Below are 19,996 nucleotides of genomic sequence, written 5' to 3'. Positions count from 1 at the left end.
ACAAATAGATAAGATTCTATGTGTGTTAGTAATACACATACTTTGGGAATACAACGTGTGTGTGTGTGTGTGTGTGTGCGTGTGTATTTATAAATTTAAAGTGCTGACACAGATATGGGAAATAATAATTCTTATACAATGTTGATATAAGTAAGAAATGCTACAAAATTGCAGTGTTTGAGAATTCATCCAGTAAAACTTAATGCACCAATATACAGGAATATAGAGACAAAGGATGTATATTACAATATTATTTGCAGTGGCAAAACTTAGGAAAAAGTCTGACCTCTTTAACAGGAGAATGACTGAATAAATTATGGTGTTGCAGAATATTATGTGGTAAAGCTATTAAAAATAATGAGTTAAAACCTCATACTTTGGCCTAGAATAGTGTTCATAATATATTACCTAAAGAATATTAAGCTGCTAAGACACATATGACCCTATGTTTAATAGTCAAAAAACATCTTGTGTGTGTGTATCATCAAGGTGATAAGGATTATGAACATTATTAACTGTTTTGTTTTCTCTCTACTTTGTTTTTAAAATGTTAACTAAGAGAATGTAAAACAAGATGGAGAAAATAATGCCTTCAGTTGTGATTTATACTGTGTTTTAAAGAATAGAAAGTGGGAATTTCTCAAAAGGAAGATTAGACCATCTTTGACATCATATATTTGTTTGAGCTACTTGGCTCCTTCTTTTAATAGTCATGGAATGCTTTATTGAGGAATTTTAAGAAGGATCATGAGAGAGGGTTCAGGCCTAGAGAAGGCACTTATTAACTAGCAAATGAAATGACAACTGTTTCATATTTTAAAATTATGTCAAATTAAAATGTGTAATATTTACAATATTTTTCTTCATTCTTTCTTAATTAATCTGTCAAAGGTTCTCATTCCTAGCTTCACATCAAAACTACCTATGGAGGTATTTAATTTAATAGGTCTAGCACAAGATTGTGCATGTATGTTTAAAAAATTAGAGAAATGTTTTCTGAAGTTGTTTACCATATGAAAACTGCATATTAGTTGACTAAAATGATTATGATTGTGTACAATATTAACACTGTTTCATCTCTCAAACTTTAATTATGAAAACTTTTTTCATGAAATAACACACTTTATTTGAAAAATATTAAAGAAAAGTATTAGATTTGTGCAGAAGCTGAAGGGTAGGTGTTAGCTTTGAGTTAGGTTTAGCTTTGAGAACAGTAGAGTTTACTAACTAGTACAATTTAAATCTATGAAAGGTTATTATACAAAGGATAGTTATCTTTTCAGATAGCATTAGTAGTCTTTGATGATTCCCAAGTTTGGTCAGGAGTTCTCTTACTTTGGAGATCTTTATATGCAGATTAAGTTGTATTCTTTTAAGATTGTTTAGCAATATTCTTGCCCAAAATGGTTAAATCAGTGCTTCCTGACCATATTTGCTCCATTGCAAACTTCTAAGTTTGCTCAGTTGCTATGTTATAGATAGTGTGTTCTTCACACCCAGTGATGAGAATCAGAGGATCCGCCTGAGGACAAGGATGGCTGCTGAAAGCACATAATTTATATGTTTATAACACATCATATGGTAAATACCAGATTATATGACCTTCCAAAGTCACTTTTGAAGGTATGATTTCATATGAAGATATATTCATGTTTATGGGAAATCTAGGGCTTTTCACCTATTTTGATTGAAGACAGTGGTACTCTTCAGGAGAAAAGAATGGATAGTCACTCTGTAACGTTGCTTATTTTACATACTGTAGATAAATCAGGCATTGGCTCCTAAGTAGGCAGGCTTGCAATACTCTGTCTTTCTGGACTGCCTACTAGGTAAAGGTGATTTGTGTATTTCATCAACATTTTCCTTGTAGTTTTGGTTTTAGTAGTTCTTATACCACAGTATGTTCTCAATACAGAACATTATACATGTGTTTATATAACCAAAACCCTGATTGCTCTTTGCTCCAGATGTGTATAAGTCCTTCTGCTGTGTGTGTTTGTGTGTGTGTGTACAGCTAAATAGATTTTTTTCCTAATCTTTCAAATAAAGCCATATAAGCCATATAAAAGGGGTAGTTATCGTTTATTTTCAACATTTTAATTTTCTTTTAAAATGCTTAGAAATAGGAATCAATGTCTTTGCATTTTCTTTTAAAGAATAGTTTTGCCAGATGAGAGAATTTGACTCCTGCTCACTATAGAATAAAAAATTGTTTCTCATTTTTAACTTTTCTAATTTTTTTTTCTTTGATTAGGGAACATTCTAGGAAATAATAAGTTGATCTTATTAAAAACATCTTTTCTTCTGAACTTAACACCTTTATAATTCATTTTATTAAGCGTTTATTTACCTATTGGTTTTTTTCCTTCAATTAGATGATACAGTTTTTAAGTTACTCTTTAAAAATATTTCTGGGAAAGGAAGTCTTTATCTCAGTAACTAACTGTGGATTGTTTCTAGTCAAATAATAGAAGTTATAAAATTAATGTATTTTTATTTATGATTCATTAAATAGAAGTAAACTACTTCAGTCCACATATAGGTAAAAAGCTTAGCTTTGTGACTAAGAATACAGTTTGTTAAATTACAGACATTCTTCTGTAACCTTTTATTTAGTTAATATTTGTTTATCCCGTGTTAATTAAATAAGAATGATTTATGGATTTTCATTTTCTTAACAATAGTCATTTGTGATAATAAATTATCAAATTTTACTAGTAAGATACTGAAATGCAAATGTGTTTGTTTTTAAAAAATAAGTATTGTCTTCAGAAAAATTATTGGTAAAATTAAATATAAGAAATGTATTAACAAGATTAGAAAATCTAAAATACCTACAAGCACCTATATTTGACTTCAAAGATATCTTTCAAAATAGCTTAAGTCTTGTAAAAATATGGCACATCAATCTTTCCACCTAAGTAATAATTTTAATGGTAAAAATGGCTTAATCAAAAATTTATAAAAACAAAATTTAAAACCCAAAATATAAAAGGTTCCTTTTTGATTAATTATCTAGTTACATAAGTTTAAGTAGAGATTGATTTCAAACATAGTTGAGACAGTTACTTCTAAAAATATCTAATTAGTTTGGTTACATCATAGAGTGTCAAATCAGTCCATCAATAAACTCAGAATTTTAAAAACCTTTAAATTCCAAAATTACCTTTGTGGTCTTTATAAACAAGCATTTATTTTAATTACATGAATCTTATTTAAAACTATGATTTTAAGCTTCCTTATTAAAATTTAAAAGTATATTCTAAATCCCCTGTCATCTCTCGACTAATATTATAATATAAATTTAAATATTTGGTAGTATTTATGATACCACCTGACTGTAAGTTTCATAAAGTGAGGTCTTATCCTTTTTATTCACTTCTATAAAATCACCAACATCTGGAACAGTACTTGGCACACAATAAACACTAAAAAAAAAATTATGTAGTGAATACTGGAAATCTACTAAAACTATTTTAAACAAATTATTTATTTTGCTCTTGCAAGATTTATTTATTCAGCAGCCTAGTTTGGGAGTAATTTTTTAATTTCCTTTTGTTAAACTGCTTTTAAAATATTAAAATAAGACAAAGTCTATATGGTAAGGGGAAAAAAGCTCACCTGAAATTCGATTTCTACTATTACCTTCATTTCAGTTTTACCTGCATATAATTTTACACTATCTAATCCAAGTCTATGTAACATATTTATATAAATTTTAGAATTTTGTGTCATTTTCCACAATATTTTATAATTGCATGTAGTACCTGTGCACTGCTCTGTGTGTAAATTTTCTGTGATTTGAGTTATTTTCCAGAAGGATCCCAAAAGGAGAGAAACTAAAGATTATGTTCATTTTACAACTTAATGTGTACTACAAAGTGATTTCTAAGAGGTAATACATACTGGCACACATTTTTTAAAAGAAAAAGATTAGCAGACCATTCATGATTCACTTTATTTTAGTGATTAATTTTGCTGATCTACCTTGAATATCTTTGATTGATTTTAGCAGAGTAATATTTCTTGTCAAACACAGTTATTTACTGTTCACTATTTAAGGAATTGTTAGTTACTTTTATGGTCCCCTAGACTACCTTATCCATTCCTGTTGCTTTAAATAGCTATCTCTATGTTAACTCTCAAATTTCCTCTGATCTCTAGACCCATAGCCAATCACCTACTCAATATCAACACTTAAATGTCTGATGGGGATTTCAAACTCAAAATACCCAAAATAGAATTCTTGATTCCTTCTACTCTTATTTCTCATCCCTTTTCATTATCCACTTCCATGAACACAGCCCCTACTTTAATGTTCATAGATATTTTTCACTTTTTGAATTGACATTAAAATCATTAGAATATTAAATTGAAAACATTAGTTTTCATATTAAAACCCCAAATATTTCAAATACATTTTTTCACTAATCAGAATTAAGAACACTAAACAATTACCTTATTACATATATTCTGAAAAAGCTTGTCTAAGATGAGATGATTTAGAATAATAACAGTAATAATAATAATTTCTAAGAGACTTTTGATAATTTCACACATGGACAATGATGACAAATGGGCTTCCAGAAATTTAACCTCATTTTAGTAAAATATAGTTTAGTAAGCATTAAGATGACAGTGCTCCAAATTATTTTCATTTGTAAACAATAGGCTGCCCTAAAATGTTTATCATTTACAACCCTTGTGTTTTCTTTATAGTTATTTGATTTCTAGTATTTTTTTCTTTTTTGACATAATTATGTCTAGAGTACTAGCATCTCGACATAACAGAAATAGTTTAAAGTGCTTTTCTTTTCCTTGTTCTTACCAATAAAATATTGGTTTTTCCTATTTTTCTTATACTTAAGTTACCCCTCTCTGGAATGTGATGTGATGTATCATTAAAATATGCAGCACTCTGGGGCACCTGTGTGGCTCAGTGGGCTAAAGCCTCTGCCTTTGGCTCAGGTCATGATCCCAGAGTCTGGGGATCCAGCCCCGCATCAGGCTCTCTGCTCAGTGGGGAGCCTGCTTACCCCCTTCTCTCTCTGCCTGCCTTTCTGCCTACGTGTGATCTCTGTCTGTCAAATAAATAAATAAAATCTTTAAAAATAAAATAAAATATGCAGCAGTCATCAAAAGAAAAAAAACTTTTAATAATCCTTCAAGGGGCAACATGAAACAATGTATTAAGTAGAAAAGTTAAGTTAAATATTATTTGTCTTTAGAAATTTCATGGGCATAATCGTTCATTTTCTGTCTTTTTCCAAAGAGACACAAAAAAAGAGGTGTACTGTCTGTCATTCTCTCTCATATCTAGCAGCCAAAAGGGCAAGTAAAATAAGGCCCTTTGAAAAAAGATGCAAAATGAAGTACAATCTTCACAAAACTTTTTGAGTTAATTATTCTGGAGTAAAAATGTAATTGCTTGAAGCAAGGCAAAGGATAGGAGGTAATTGCATCAATTATAAATTGTGATTATGACTCAGTAGAAACTGTCATTTGAGTCATAGTATTGATCCAGTTCATAACTTAATCAAGTAAACACAGATATGTTTGTATTCTGGACTTTCACAACCAGTTTGGCTATACTTTTTTTTTGTTTGTTTGTTTTGTTTTGTTTTGTTTTTATTTTATTTATTTTCAGCATAACAATATTCATTGTTTTTGTACCACACCCAGTACTCCATGCAATCCATGCCCTATCTACCCACCACCTGGTTCCCCCAACCTCCCACCCCCCACCACTTCAAACCCCTCATAATGTTTTTCAGAGTCCATAGTCTCTAATGGTTCACCTCCCGTTCCAATTTCCCCCAACTCCCTTCTCCTCTCTACCTCCCCATGTCCTCCATGCTATTTGTTATGCTCCACAAATAAGAGAAACCATATGATAATTGACTCTCTCTGCTTGACTTACTTCACTCAGCATAATCTCTTGCAGTCCCGTCCATGTTGCTATAGAAGTTGGGTATTCATCCTTTCTGATGGAGGCATAATACTCCATAGTGTATATGGACCACATTTTCCTTATCTATTCGTCCATTGAAGGGCATCTTGGTTCTTTCCACAGTTTGGCAACCATGAACATTGCCACTATAAACATTGGGGTACAGATGGCCCTTCTTTTCACTACATCTGTCTCTTTGAGGTAAATACCTGGGAGTGCAATGGCAGGGTCATAGGGAAGTTCTACACTTTTTTATAGCTAAGAAGCCACAAAACCTTAGTGAGTAAGAAACTACAAAATATCATAGGAAAAACATAGTACATCAATGAAAATTTAAGAAAAAGGCATATAGTGCAAGTTTAATATTTATTATAATATTAGTGATTTCTCTCTTTTTTTTTTTTTTACTATTTTCAAGGTATATCTTTTTTCTTGTATTTTTTTTAATGTTTCAAGGTTTATTTAAATTCCAGTTAGTTAACATTGGGTATAATATTTGTTTCAGATGTACAGTGATTAAACATCACTATAGTGATTCCCATACAACTTGCTTATCACAAGAGCACTCCTTAATCTCCATCTCCTATTTTTCTCATCTCTCCTGCACCTAGCCACTTGCCCTCTGGTAACCATCAATTTATTCTCTCTAGTTAAGAGTCTCTTAATTGGTTTGCTGCCTCTTTCTCTTTTTTTTTTCCCCTTTGCTTGTTTGTTTTGTTTCTTAAATTCCACATATGAGTGAGATCAGATTTTTTTTTCTCTGATTTTACTTCACTTCACTCTAGCTCCATCCACATCATTGCAAGTGGCAAAATTTCATCTTTTTATGGCTGAGTAGTATTCCATTGTATATCTATGCCACATCATCTTTATTTTTCATCAGTTGATGGACCCATATGGACCCATATGGGCTGGTTCCATAATTTAGCCATTGTAGATAATGCTGTTATAAACATCAGGGTGCATGAGTCCTTTGCATTAGTATTTTTGTATTCTTTGCATAAATACCTAGTAGTGCAATTGCTGGATTGTAGGGTAATTCTATTTTTAACTCTTTGAGGAACCTCCGTACTGCTTTCCACAGTGGCTGCACCATCTTAGCTTGCATTCCCACCAACAGTGTAGGAGGGTTCCTCTTTCTCTGCATTCTTGCCAACACCTGTTTTTTCTTGTATTGTTGATTTTAGCCATTCCTGACAGGTGTGAGGTGATATCTTTTTGTAGTTTTGATTTGTAATTTCCTCATGGTCAGTGATGTTGACCATCTTTTCATGTGTCTGTTCATCTGTGTGTCTTCTTTGGAAACTTGTCTGTTCATGTCTTCTGTCCATTTTATAATTTTATTATTTGCTTTTAAAGTTTTGAGTTTGATAAGTTCTTTATAGATTTTTGGATACTAACCCTTGGATATTTCATTTGCAATTATCTTCTCCCTTAGGTTGTCTTTTAGTTTTGTCATTTCCTTTGCTATACAGAAGCTTTTTATTTTGATGAGGCCCCAGTAGTTTATTTTTGCCTTTGTTCCCCTTGCCTGGAGAGATGTGTCTAGAAAGAAATTACTGTAGCCAATGTCATATTTTACACACACAACACGCATGTGCACACATACACTACATACGACTGTATGGGGGTGATGGAATCTTTTAAATAGCTTATTTAGTTCTTATTAATCTACACTTTTGGATTTATTTTTTAAAGTTATCCAATTGATAACGTCAACTAAGTGCAAATAATAAATACAAAATTAAATAAGATAATGCCCATCAGGAAGATAAAATTCTGTAAGAGAGGTAAATATCTGTTCTATGCTAATATAAGGCAGCCTTGGATAAGTAATATAATAAATGCAGAAAGTATTTTGACACTTTGGTTTTCAGGAACAAGGATTGAGTTTACAAACTATACTGCATTTGAACTGTTCTGGCAGGACATGGAAGATTTCACAAGGAAAAACTGTCTGTATTTTCAGGGAAAGAACAGTGTGGGAATATAGGTAGATAACACTTCAGTCATTTGGACCAAATGTATAAATAACAAAGCAAAGACATGGAAAAATGACTAATATAGAGTAAATCCAAGAACTAGAAGGTAAAGTTTGGATTCAGCATGGTATACCAGTCTTAAAAGATGAAGCTGGGAAGACAATTCAGGCACAGGATACAGAGAATTTGGAATGTCTACGTAAGGATTCTAGATACTTCAGTGGGTAACTGAATGGTGGAGTTGTCACCGACATCTGTTGAGCAAGGTTTTTTATGATGCTAAAATAAAAACTCTTCATCCATAATCTTACCAAATTTTCTGATTTTATAGATGATGCAACTGAAGTGATTTTGACAAAGGTCACACAGCAGAGCTGGAGTGAGAGCCTATATCTTCAAACTGCCTATTCTAGATTCTTTTTATAATACCATGCATTTCTTTGGATAGGATAAAGCAGTAGGTTTGAGCAAGAAGCATTTCAGGGAGAAAAAAATAAAATAGTACATAACAGGATGTAGAGATCTAGGGAGCAAGAAAAGGCACAGATGGCTTCCAGGTTTGAAACCTGGTGTTGGCAGTGGTGAGGGAAGGACTGGTGAAGATACATAAGAAAAGACAGCATGGTATTTTACAATAATATTATGCATGCTTATGAAAACTGTGTTGTCTTTGATTTGATTATCAAAAGTGAGTAGATTTAACAGACTAGTAGAGAGAGGAGTTGCTTTTTTGTTCTCTTTGTATACTTGTATTCATGTAGCAGTCCTGTACATCTTTTGCCATATCAGTACTTTTCAGAAAGGAAGATATTTATGTATATAAAATCTATAATCAAAAGAAAAGTTTTCAATTTACTTTGCTCCTCAGTTCAATATAGATCCCCAAAATGACATATGCATCTTCGTTGGACACTACAAAATGGTGCCTCAGTAGCCTAAGTTGTAATACATTAGGGAAGTGATATTTATTTTATTAGATCATGTTGGGTATATCTTGGTAAAAGGTAAATTAAGGAATCCGCTTGTGTTTCTTTACTAGAGCTATAATGTTTTGACTTAGAGCATCAAGAGATGCAACAAAGTGTCCATATTTCTTTTGGATAGGCAAATAATATAGGATAATAACAAGAATGTAAAACCTTTTTCTAATCTACTACTTGCCTGGTTATAAATTATAGAAATCCAATGCAAAGTGGCTTAAAAAGGGAACTTTATTGATCTGTGCTAGCTTTAGACATGGTTAGATTCAGATACCAAAATGGTGTCAGAATTTTTTCCATTTCTGTAGACTCTTTTCTAGGTTAACTTTATTTTCAGGCTGGTTCTTCTTCTTTCCATAGGGTGGCAAGATAGTCACTAGGAATGTCAGGGTTGTGCTCTACCAGATTAGAAACACAGGTATCTCTGTCCCATCGGTTTTACCAAATTTAACTCATTGGACCATCCTGGGCCACATCCACAATCCCAAATCTGTAACTGCCAAAGTTGTGGAAATTGTGATGTGTCAGGCTCTGTTAGGTCTCCACTCCTAGAGCATTGGAAGGTTGTCGGCCTTACTTGAAGCACATGTACTAAGAGTGAGAGAGGGTGTTTCCTAAAGGAAAATTAGGGTCTGTTGCCAGAAGAGGGAAGATCAGTACGGCTGAATAAATGACAGAATAAATGAAAGATATCCACTATTGCTAGGCATTGCTTTATAAAAGTCCCTGCATATGTGGTATATAATATAGCAGCCCTTAAATAGTCCATATTGTCAATTGAGATATCTTAAATTGTAATGGAACTTATTTTGAATTTATATGAAAGTATGGCTTTATGAAATAATTAAATAATTTTCCTGCCATGATAATGAAAAATTATGATTACAGACACTTTCATTGAAACACCATAATGAGTTTTACTTCTTATTTGGAAAAGGAGTAAATTTGTTTTGCTTAATATTTATTTTTAATCAGAAACATATCAACATTAAAGCCTACCTATTTGGTACTTTTAATACTTTTCATAGGATACCCATAGAGGTTCTTCTTTGGCTGCACATACAGAAATAGTCATTTTACTACTTTTTTTCTGAAAAGCAGTTGATACTAGTAAAATTAGCATAATTATATTGTTAATCTTCTCATAATTATAAATCTAGAAGTAGGGAAAATTTAAGTAAACAGTTTTTTCTTTAAAAACAGTACTTACGCACATGGTCACTATTAAAATGGGTTTAGGTGTGAATGGAAACTCTCCAACATAGAGATAACAGTTCAAACTTACAGGAATGTCTGATAAATAAAGAAAAGGATTATTTAAAAAAAAAAAGAACAGGATACTTAGAGAACAAAGATGTCAAAGATATTTAGAAACATAATAATCATTGTCTTTATTCCTAACTCCCAACACAGGGCCTGGACCACTCAGTAAGCATTCCTTAAATGACTGAACTGATGGTAGCAACTGTAGAGCATAGTACTGAAAACTGATTTGTAGCTGTCAACAGCTTATCTGATTTAGTTGGTGTGTGTTAACCAAATAATTTATATGCTGTTTAGGATAAAGGTTTTTTTAATTCCCTCAGTTCCTTAGAAATAGTATATTTTTACTTATTTGAGTGTGTGAATAGATTTCACCAATGAAAATGAAGCCATACATTTAACCAAAATTTGCTATTTATCGTCTCATTGGGAAAGCAAACATATTAGTGCACAGACTTTTTCTTTGGTAAATACCATATTCCTATGTCTAAGGAATAAACAAGTAGCCATCTTCTGTAATTTTCCACCCTTTCTTTCCCTCCCCTCCCCCACCCAGTATTCAGTAGCCCATTATCTCCAAGCTTCCACACTAATGCCTCATTTCTTGGCTCTGATCTGATACAGAAGATGGAGATAGAACACTACTTTTTCTAAGATACTATGCATATGGGCCAATTTTTCTTTTTGTCTCAACTTACTCTTTTCAGAGAGTTTTCTTTCCTGATTTGCATCCATATTAGATTAAGTGAGCAAATAGATATTTTTTTTAAGTCTTCAAGGAAAAAAAGTATAAATCTGAGAGGTTTTCATTTCCTTGGGTCAAAAATAAAAGTTAGGTGACGTGTTCCCTTGACTAGGCTCTTAAGTTTTCACATTTAAAAAAAAAATTGATTTAATAACTTGTTATATTTATATTTTCTTTAATTTTTAAATTTGATATCTGAGATCAGTAACCTTATGCAGAATTATTACTATCTAAAGTTAAGAAATGCTATTGTAAATCTTAATATACAGTCAGTAATGTTTTCTCTTAAATCGCAACCCACCTTTATGTAGTTATATGTGGACAAATATAAAATCTACCAATAAAAATTGGGAACCACATCAGTATTTTGTAAAATAGCAATTATGGCTGACAGTAATTTATAGAAGATTATTTCAAACAGTTAAAAATAAAATCCAGCGAATAGTACTTATTACATGAAGATATCTTTTGTGTGTATAGTCTGATGGTAATTTGAATTAGAAGCACATCTTTAATATAAAGATAGATGGCATGGTGTAGTTTTTCAGTTTTCAAAGTGACAGATTTTTTGGAAGATGCTTACAGTTATGAGAAGTTCACACAACATTTCTGAACTATGTGTTGTTTCAGAATTTTTTTTTTTGAATGTTGAAAAGAAAGGAAAAGGGAAAACAAGAAAAGAAGGGAGAAACTAATGTGCAATAATAGCAATGCTGTGCACACATCAGCAACTTCTTGTGGAAGCATAGAACTAGTACTAAGGTTTTTACAAAAAAGCTGTGTATGCAGTAAATATGGTATGAGACTGGTGTGCAGAGTAGTATAAATTAATATCTTCATACATCTCATAGAAGCTTCAGGTGATTTTAGAATGGATGTTACAAATTTATATAAGACATTGCTTTTTATTGACAGTCTGTAGGATAGTTCCCATAGTTTACCTTTCATGTGCTCTTCTCTTCTTGGGTTATAATCATGAGGTAATCATTACATTGGGCAAAACAATAGCGATATTAGAATTTAAAATAATTTAAGAACAACTCTTAAGAAAGTATTGGTCAATTAATGGAGACGTGAGTTGGGGGAAATTGGAAGTGGTAATGAACCAGGAGAGACTGTGGACTCTGAGAAACAAACAGGGTTTTGGAGGGGAGGAGCTGGGGGATTCCGAGGGCCTGGTTGTGGGTATTAAGGAGGGCACATATTGTATGGAGCACTGGGTGTGGTGCATAAACAATGAATCTTGGAACACTGAAAAAATTAAATTAAATTTTAAAAAAAACAACAAAAAAAGAAAAGTTACGGATTTCCCAATATTTTGTGGGAAATTAGTATTACTACATAAAAAATTAGTGTATTTTTCTTCATAAAAATTATGTTAAAACATAAAAATTGTGTTAAAAACCACAGCTTGCCAATATGTAAATGTTTTCAACTATATAAAAATGTTCTGATTTTGGAAAGAAGTGCTTATTTATAAAATACAATCATATTTAGCATTCTGATATTTAAAGCCTTAAAAGTAAATTTTCCCAATACTCATGTGCACAGGATAAAATGTAAAGATGATTCTAATTCATCTTTATAATTAGTGTAAGGAATAATCATGGTTTAACTTTCTAATTATTATACTTTAACAAACTGCAGCATTTCAGACAAATTATTTTTTACAAAAAAGTCTGTGAACAAAATTAATAAATTAATATGTTTTTAAAAATTATTTCTCATCCTACTTCTTAAAACTAAATGCACTTAATCAGGAGGAATATGAAGGATATATTTGATATTCCTAAAAAATGTTTCTAGAAAATTTAAATTCTTTTCAATAAAATTCTATTTCAATAAAATAAAATAAAATTTCTATTCTTTTCAATAGACAAATTGGAATGAAAAAAAAATCTGTTCCTGTAAATTTATATATGTGGCAAGAAAAGTTGTGTGTGTGTGTACATGTATGTTAATACATATAAATATATTTATGAGGTGACACAGTCTAAAATTCGAATTTATACTTCGACTGGTTTCTACCTTGAAGAGCAAAATTGCCAGAAATGCATGGCTGTATTTCTTTAAAATATTTTTACCAAATCTCTGTTTTAAAGAGAGCATGGCAATACATGCTAAAAACTAGTTAATGAAATTTTCATAGAATATCTCATCTAAATTCCTGCTCAAATTTCAACAAGTTCTTCAGCCTGCCCGTTTTAATATCCAGAACAAGGAAAGCAATTACTTTAGTGCTTTGTCAGTGACACAACCCTCCCAGTTTTTTATCTACTGAGTCATAAAACAGTGCCATGCATATCTTTGTGCTACCAAAATAAAATTTTTAATATTTATATTTTAATTCCAGGGGTTACGGGAAATACCTGATTTTATCCTTTTTACAATAGTATTTGACTATAATTAAATAAATCCAAATAGTCTAGGTTTTGTGAATGGATATACAAATTAGTTAAAATGTCTCTATTCATATGGTCACATTGTATCGTAATTATTCCTGTGACTCCAGTAAATTTTCAGTAACCTTTGATAATATGGTTATAAGCCCTATTTTTTAAAATGTAGCTACAGCTGCCAAAAAAGAGAATTACCTATCTAATTAAAATAGTCATTTTACAAATTTAAGTAGAACATCCCGGCAATATCATATTCAAATCATTGTTCACCTCCCTAAAGTGATTGAAATTTTTTATATTAATTATTTAGAAATATCTGGGTTTTTTTTTAAATACCTGTTATTTTTATAAAGTTATGTGTTGTGTGTCAGTTTAGTCCAAAAATCAAAATACCACTAGTAATAATCTTTTTGCTCTCTGAAAATATTAGTCATGAAACAAGTAAGGTTTGAATAATACAAAAATTGCTAGGTAATAAGGAACATGAAATTAATTTTCAGAAGGGACTCGAGCTAGAACTTTAGTACTTTTATCTTTACTAACTTTGCATCATAATCCTGTACTCTTTGTTTTTATACGTTTTAGACCAAAGGTGTTCTTAAAGCTACACTAGGTGAAGAATATCAACAGTATTTTTATTTTGGAGCTATATAAAAATGTTACCATTGATGTATAGTTATGATATCCTTTCTTTAGAACATACTAATTTCTTAAAACTTCTACGGCAATGCACAAGGACTCCAGGAAAATTTTTAATATTTTAAACTGAAAATTGCTTTTGCTTTTGGACGTTCTGCTTTTATAAGATACTTGTATTAAAATGCGATAAAAGTCACTTTAGAAGTTGTGGTATTTCTATCTTTCATAACTTATGTTTAAATTAATTTTCAATTTGTTGTTTTACTTTTTTAGGATAGTAAAGTAATATAATGTGTATGCGCAAAACAGAAGTATTATTTATACGTATTTTTTTTAATTACAGGTAAAGATTATAGTTCCCAACAGCACAGCAGGTCTGATAATAGGGAAGGGAGGTGCTACTGTGAAGGCTATAATGGAGCAGTCAGGGGCTTGGGTGCAGCTTTCCCAGAAACCTGATGGGATCAACTTGCAAGAGAGGGTTGTCACTGTGAGTGGAGAACCTGAACAAAACCGAAAAGCTGTTGAACTTATCATCCAGAAGATACAAGAGGATCCACAGAGTGGCAGCTGTCTCAATATCAGTTATGCCAATGTTACAGGTCCAGTGGCAAATTCCAATCCAACCGGATCTCCTTATGCAAACACTGCTGAAGTGTTACCAACTGCTGCCGCAGCCGCAGGGCTCTTAGGACATGCTAACCTTGCTGGCGTTGCAGCCTTTCCAGCAGTCTTATCGGGCTTCACAGGCAATGACCTGGTGGCCATCACCTCTGCACTTAATACTTTAGCCAGCTACGGATATAATCTCAACACATTAGGTTTAGGTCTCAGTCAAGCAGCAGCAACAGGGGCCTTGGCTGCAGCAGCTGCCAGTGCCAACCCAGCAGCAGCAGCAGCCAATTTGTTGGCCACCTATGCCAGTGAAGCCTCAGCCAGTGGCAGCACAGCTGGTGGTACGGCGGGGACATTTGCATTAGGTAGCCTGGCTGCTGCTACTGCTGCAACCAATGGATATTTTGGAGCTGCTTCTCCCCTAGCTGCCAGTGCCATTCTAGGAACAGAAAAATCCACAGATGGATCAAAGGATGTAGTTGAAATAGCAGTGCCAGAAAACTTAGTTGGTGCAATACTTGGCAAAGGAGGGAAAACATTAGTGGAATACCAGGAGTTGACTGGTGCAAGGATACAGATCTCCAAAAAAGGAGAATTCGTACCTGGCACAAGGAATCGGAAGGTAACCATTACTGGAACACCAGCTGCAACACAGGCTGCTCAGTATTTAATTACACAAAGGATCACATATGAGCAAGGAGTGCGGGCTGCCAATCCTCAGAAAGTGGGTTGAGCGCCCCAATTATACATCAGATTATTTTAACCCCTCCTTTACCCCATTTTCAAGAAGGATGTACTGTACTTTGCAGAAGTGAAGTTTTTCTGTTATTAATATATAATTATGCAAATGAATGCGACTATGTTGACAATGTGTATATGTAAATAATATGTGTTTTACCAGATGTTTCATAGAAAGAATTTTTTCTTGATCTGTTTTGTTCTCTATACTTTGCTTGTGTATATTTGTCAGAGGTGTTTCTAGTGTAAGATTTAAGCCTGCCATTTTACCAGCATTATTGTAGTTTAATGATTGAATGTAGACAGGGATATGCGTATAGTTTTCAGTATTAGTTCTAGATAACACTAAATTAACTACTGTTAGGTTGAGTATGGTGGGGTCAGTGACCTAAAATGGAGTGAGGCCAAAGCACTGTCATGTAAGTCTTACTTCCTGCTTAGGGCACAGTGAAGTAGGAAACAATATTTTGAAAATAAGTTTTAAATTTAAAATGATCAAAAAGCAATATAGTTGCATAAAAGCACTGTAAAATATTTAAAAGGTTAAAACTGTGGAAAATTATATTGGTAAGTTTACAGATCAATAAAAGCACCTGTTCTCCATCTGAACTAGACAATGGAAATAATGCTGCATGCTGGCCATGGCCCATTCTTCATCATTTGTAAGTTCAACAAAAGTTCTCACATGGAGTCCCACCTCTTCAGAGGTTTGTACATTTGTTTTTAAGCACTGAATTCACTACTGATCCCATCGCCTGGCCAGTAGAACAGTCATTACTCCATTAACATCCTCACTGTTTAGACACATAACTGTGGTACAGTGTATTGGAAATTTTATAAACAAAAGTGAAAGTGCCAACAAATTATTGATAGCTGATAATGTTTCATTATCTGCAACTGCTTGATAAGTATGTTGCATTTTAAGAGCTTATAATTGTGTATAATTTGTTAACACTAGAAACCTATTAGTATTGTGAATGTAGATTTTACTGTGAAGCTATCTGTGATTTAGCTGTTTGCTCCCATGATGGAGTCTTTGCAGCATGGCGCTAGCAGCCAATGCAGTTTCTAATACTCGGTAATTTGCATGTTTTGTGGAGCATTTTTATGTCACCAACCAGACAGTATTTCCTGCATGCTTATTTAGAAGAGGCAGTTTATCTTGAGAGGTAGTGTGATCTACCTTTGTCAGGCTTTTTGACAGGTCATTTCAAAGTAAGCCTTTGTTCCCAAGACCCAACAACTGTCACCCTCTTCTGTACCTCTCCTGAGTGCCAACTGTCCAGGCCATTTGACACACCATCTGTTAACCTCTGAGTTTGCCCACTCAAGGCCACTCATAGGGGCATCCATCCCCAAGCACCTCCTCATGCTGTGCATGCAGTCTTAAATTCAATGGACAAAAATAAAATGCTGGCTACCTCTGGATCATCTGGCTGAGCAACTGAATTACAAAAGAGAATTACTTCCATCTCAACTTCAACCCATTGATTACGTCCATCCTAGCAAGCTAAATGGCATCCCAGCTGCTCCTTTCTGTGCAACCAATTAAAGAACAATGAGTGTGATGCTCCATGTCTGAATTTCGTCCAGCCTCTCTCTGAACTGTGATCTTTGTCCTCATGAACTTTCCCTTTTGTTCATTGAACTATATGGACTCTTCATTTCATATTGATTTACTGTGCAATTTACTTTTGGACATTGAGAACTTGAAATTATTTCCTGATCCCTTCCCCTTCCACTATTAATAATTCATTTCTGTCAAACTGTAAGAGTAGATTCATTTTTTTTTTTTTTAGTTTTTAACATTGGACTGTTATTTCATTTAGAGTTCTCTATCTCTAAATATTTATTTAGAGAATGATTTTAAAAGGGAATGATATGCTTGTTTAAATGAAAGAGAAAAGCTGTAGTAAACTGTGTTAATTGGTAATGACTATTTATCGTCGATACTCTGTAGCTGTGTAAGTTTTGACAAATAGTGTATCTCGTGGAATCAGTGGTTAGCATTGCCGCTATTATATTTACTCATTTTATCATTATAAATGTGCTTAGTTCATCATGTAGCATCACTTGTCTCCCGTCTCATTTTTTCCTTGCATGTCACAAGTCTCAGATCATTTATAATACATTAACAGTAAATAATATCTATGTAAATTTCTTTCACCGTGCTGTCTCAGAGTCAGCAGTGAACAAAGGCAAAGATTGGGGCCCCACTTAGTTGAAAAGGAGAAAGGAAGTGATATAGGATGTGTATTAGAAGCATTTCAAATGTTGGGTCTTTAAAATGTTTTGTTCAGTCGTAGGAAATCTTCAACCTTTTATTTCAAAATTCCAGTAGTCCACTGTGGAGCCCATGCATTTCATCTGGAATTTAATGTTACTTTGAAGCCAAACCATTTAAACAATTATGTGTATTTTACTAGCTAGTATTGCTGAAAATGCACTCAGTTCAATTTTAATTGTAAATGGGAATTTTAAACTTTTGCTAGTTGGCATGGTTATATGTTAGTTAAATCTGAAAGCTAAATTGAAGATATTTACATTTTAATTTATGGTAACAGATAAGGGTTTGTGTGCATTATGTGTAAATCAGCTTCATGCTGTCTAAAAACTTATTCTCTGAAATTTATAGACCATGTAGAATTGATTTGTGATGTGATGCTTTAATTTACTGGAAGAAAATTAGTATGGCTTCAAACTGCCACAGGTAGGCATGTAACAATGGCTGTTCAGCTATACTGATCCAAAATGGAGAAAACTGATGATACAAGGGCCAAACATCTTATGAAATGCAACTATTTATAGACTTGTTTTGCTATAGGGAGGCTGGTGAACATGCTGAATACGAATTACCTCAGTTCTGCAGCTTTCTATGTCTTTTTAATGCATTCTGTTTCAGGGTCACTTTCAATCAATATTTCATTTACTTACTGAGATTGAATGGGCGCTCTGAGACACAGTGTGCTGTTTATCATACAGATTGGACACCTCATTCTAGATCCAAGATCTTTTCCTCAACACTGGGAGCTGTCCTTTCAGCACCACAAAATTACTGCTTGAAGTTGCATTGCAGTTTTTTTTTTTTCCTTTATCACTGGGAGCTTTTCTTTCAGCACCACAACATTGCACCTAGACTTTTTAAACGGCTGCCTTCCTCTTTGCACTGAAGACCAATTTCGTCTGCACTTCCAGTTATTGCTATTACCTGTAGGACTTTCAATCCTACTTCACCTCACCCACCCCACTCCTGAAACAGTTAAATGTATCTATTTCTGTGGAAGTCATTTTCTCATTGAATGATCAGAAACAAAGATAAATTCTAACCTGTAACGGCTCATTTCGACTCATTGCTTACAATAGATCTAAGCTCTTTTTTCTGCTTATTCGACTCCTTCCAGCTTCCCATCACATCTGTAACAAACTTTTAAAATTATATTGCCACACCACCATGCACAGCCTACCTGCACAGTAGAGATAGATTATTCCATCGTATTCAGATGGTTAACAGAGGTTAGCAAGTCCTGTATTATATATTTATATCGCTTTCTAAGAAAGTGCATATTAATGTTTACTTTAAGAATGTGTAAATGGTGCTATCAAGAATCTGATAAATTTTATCCCAGTTTTTTGTGTACCACTTCTAATGTATGAGATTTATTTTTCTATTGGAAAAAAATAAACAGTATGAAAGCATTAAATTGGTAGATTTTAGTAATTTAACAATGAATGGAACCCCTATGTTACAGGCCCTATCTTTCCTTGGAAATTTTAATGGTGGTAATAGATTTCAACAAAGGTACTGATAATCACATTTTTTTAATCCATTCTTATATTGCATTCTTGATTCATGTGCTGATTCCTCACTGAGTCCTTAAGTAAATTTTACTTACTGTAAGTCTTCTCCAAGAAGGGAATTCTTGCTTTCCAAGGCAGCAATTGAAAGAGATAAAAAGATAATTTAATACTCCTTACATCACAGACACGATTTGAGACCAGTTACTCTGTTAGTAGGAGAAATTCATCACTCATTAAATACAGGGCAAGCATGGCTATCCATAATAATTTTGGGTGCAATGCAGTCTTAGAAATTTAATGTACACACTTTATTTAAATGATGCAAACAGCCATATGAAATTGCACATGATTAGAAAGCAGAATGAACTCATTTTGCCTCCTGCTTGGTTTCTCATAAACATGAATACATAATATTGTTATGCACTGTTGTTCATAGATGTCTTATTACATGAAGGGTAAGTATCATATTACTTTAACGGGTTATTTTTGGAATTCTGCATGTTATTTTTTGTTTCATCAGATATGTGCCCCAATAAAATAACTTTTTTTCCAAAAAACTGAAAGTATTAGAAAACTTGTCATGTTAATTTTGAAAAAAAAAATGAAGTGTAGTACATATTACTAGATAGGATGTCATTCCACTGGTCTATATATTAAAAAAAAAACTGTTCTTGAAAATTGAAGCATTACCTTGTGTAATTAATAAAGTAATCAAATCAGATTTGTAAATAAAATATTGTTTAAATCTAAAGTATTCAATATTTTGATTAGATTATTTTTTTAAGGAAAAATATTTAACGTGTATGTGCCGAATTTTTTTTTAAATAGTTTTTTATAATTGCAATGGAAGGGCAATTGTTTCATTACAAGTGGTACAGAAGCCAATA

General features: G+C 32.9%; 1 protein-coding gene across 2 annotated transcripts in view; it reads left to right on the top strand.

The window, feature by feature from the left end:
• Nucleotides 1-17,377, top strand: part of NOVA1 (NOVA alternative splicing regulator 1) — a 144,793-nt gene extending 127,416 nt beyond the window's left edge. For both annotated transcript variants that reach the window (XM_059373026.1, XM_059373025.1), the window contains one exon: nt 14,302-17,377. In XM_059373026.1, the coding sequence (XP_059229009.1) occupies nt 14,302-15,306 (1,005 nt within the window). In that variant the 3' untranslated portion in view covers nt 15,307-17,377. The remainder of the gene's footprint in view (nt 1-14,301) is intronic.
• Nucleotides 17,378-19,996: the final 2,619 nt, after the last annotated feature.

The sequence above is a fragment of the Mustela nigripes genome, chromosome 13, assembly GCF_022355385.1.
Source record: "Mustela nigripes isolate SB6536 chromosome 13, MUSNIG.SB6536, whole genome shotgun sequence".
Classification (NCBI taxonomy): Eukaryota; Metazoa; Chordata; class Mammalia; order Carnivora; family Mustelidae; genus Mustela; species Mustela nigripes.
The sequence above is the reverse complement of the archived record's forward strand: the minus strand, read 5'-3'. Positions and strand labels throughout refer to the sequence as shown.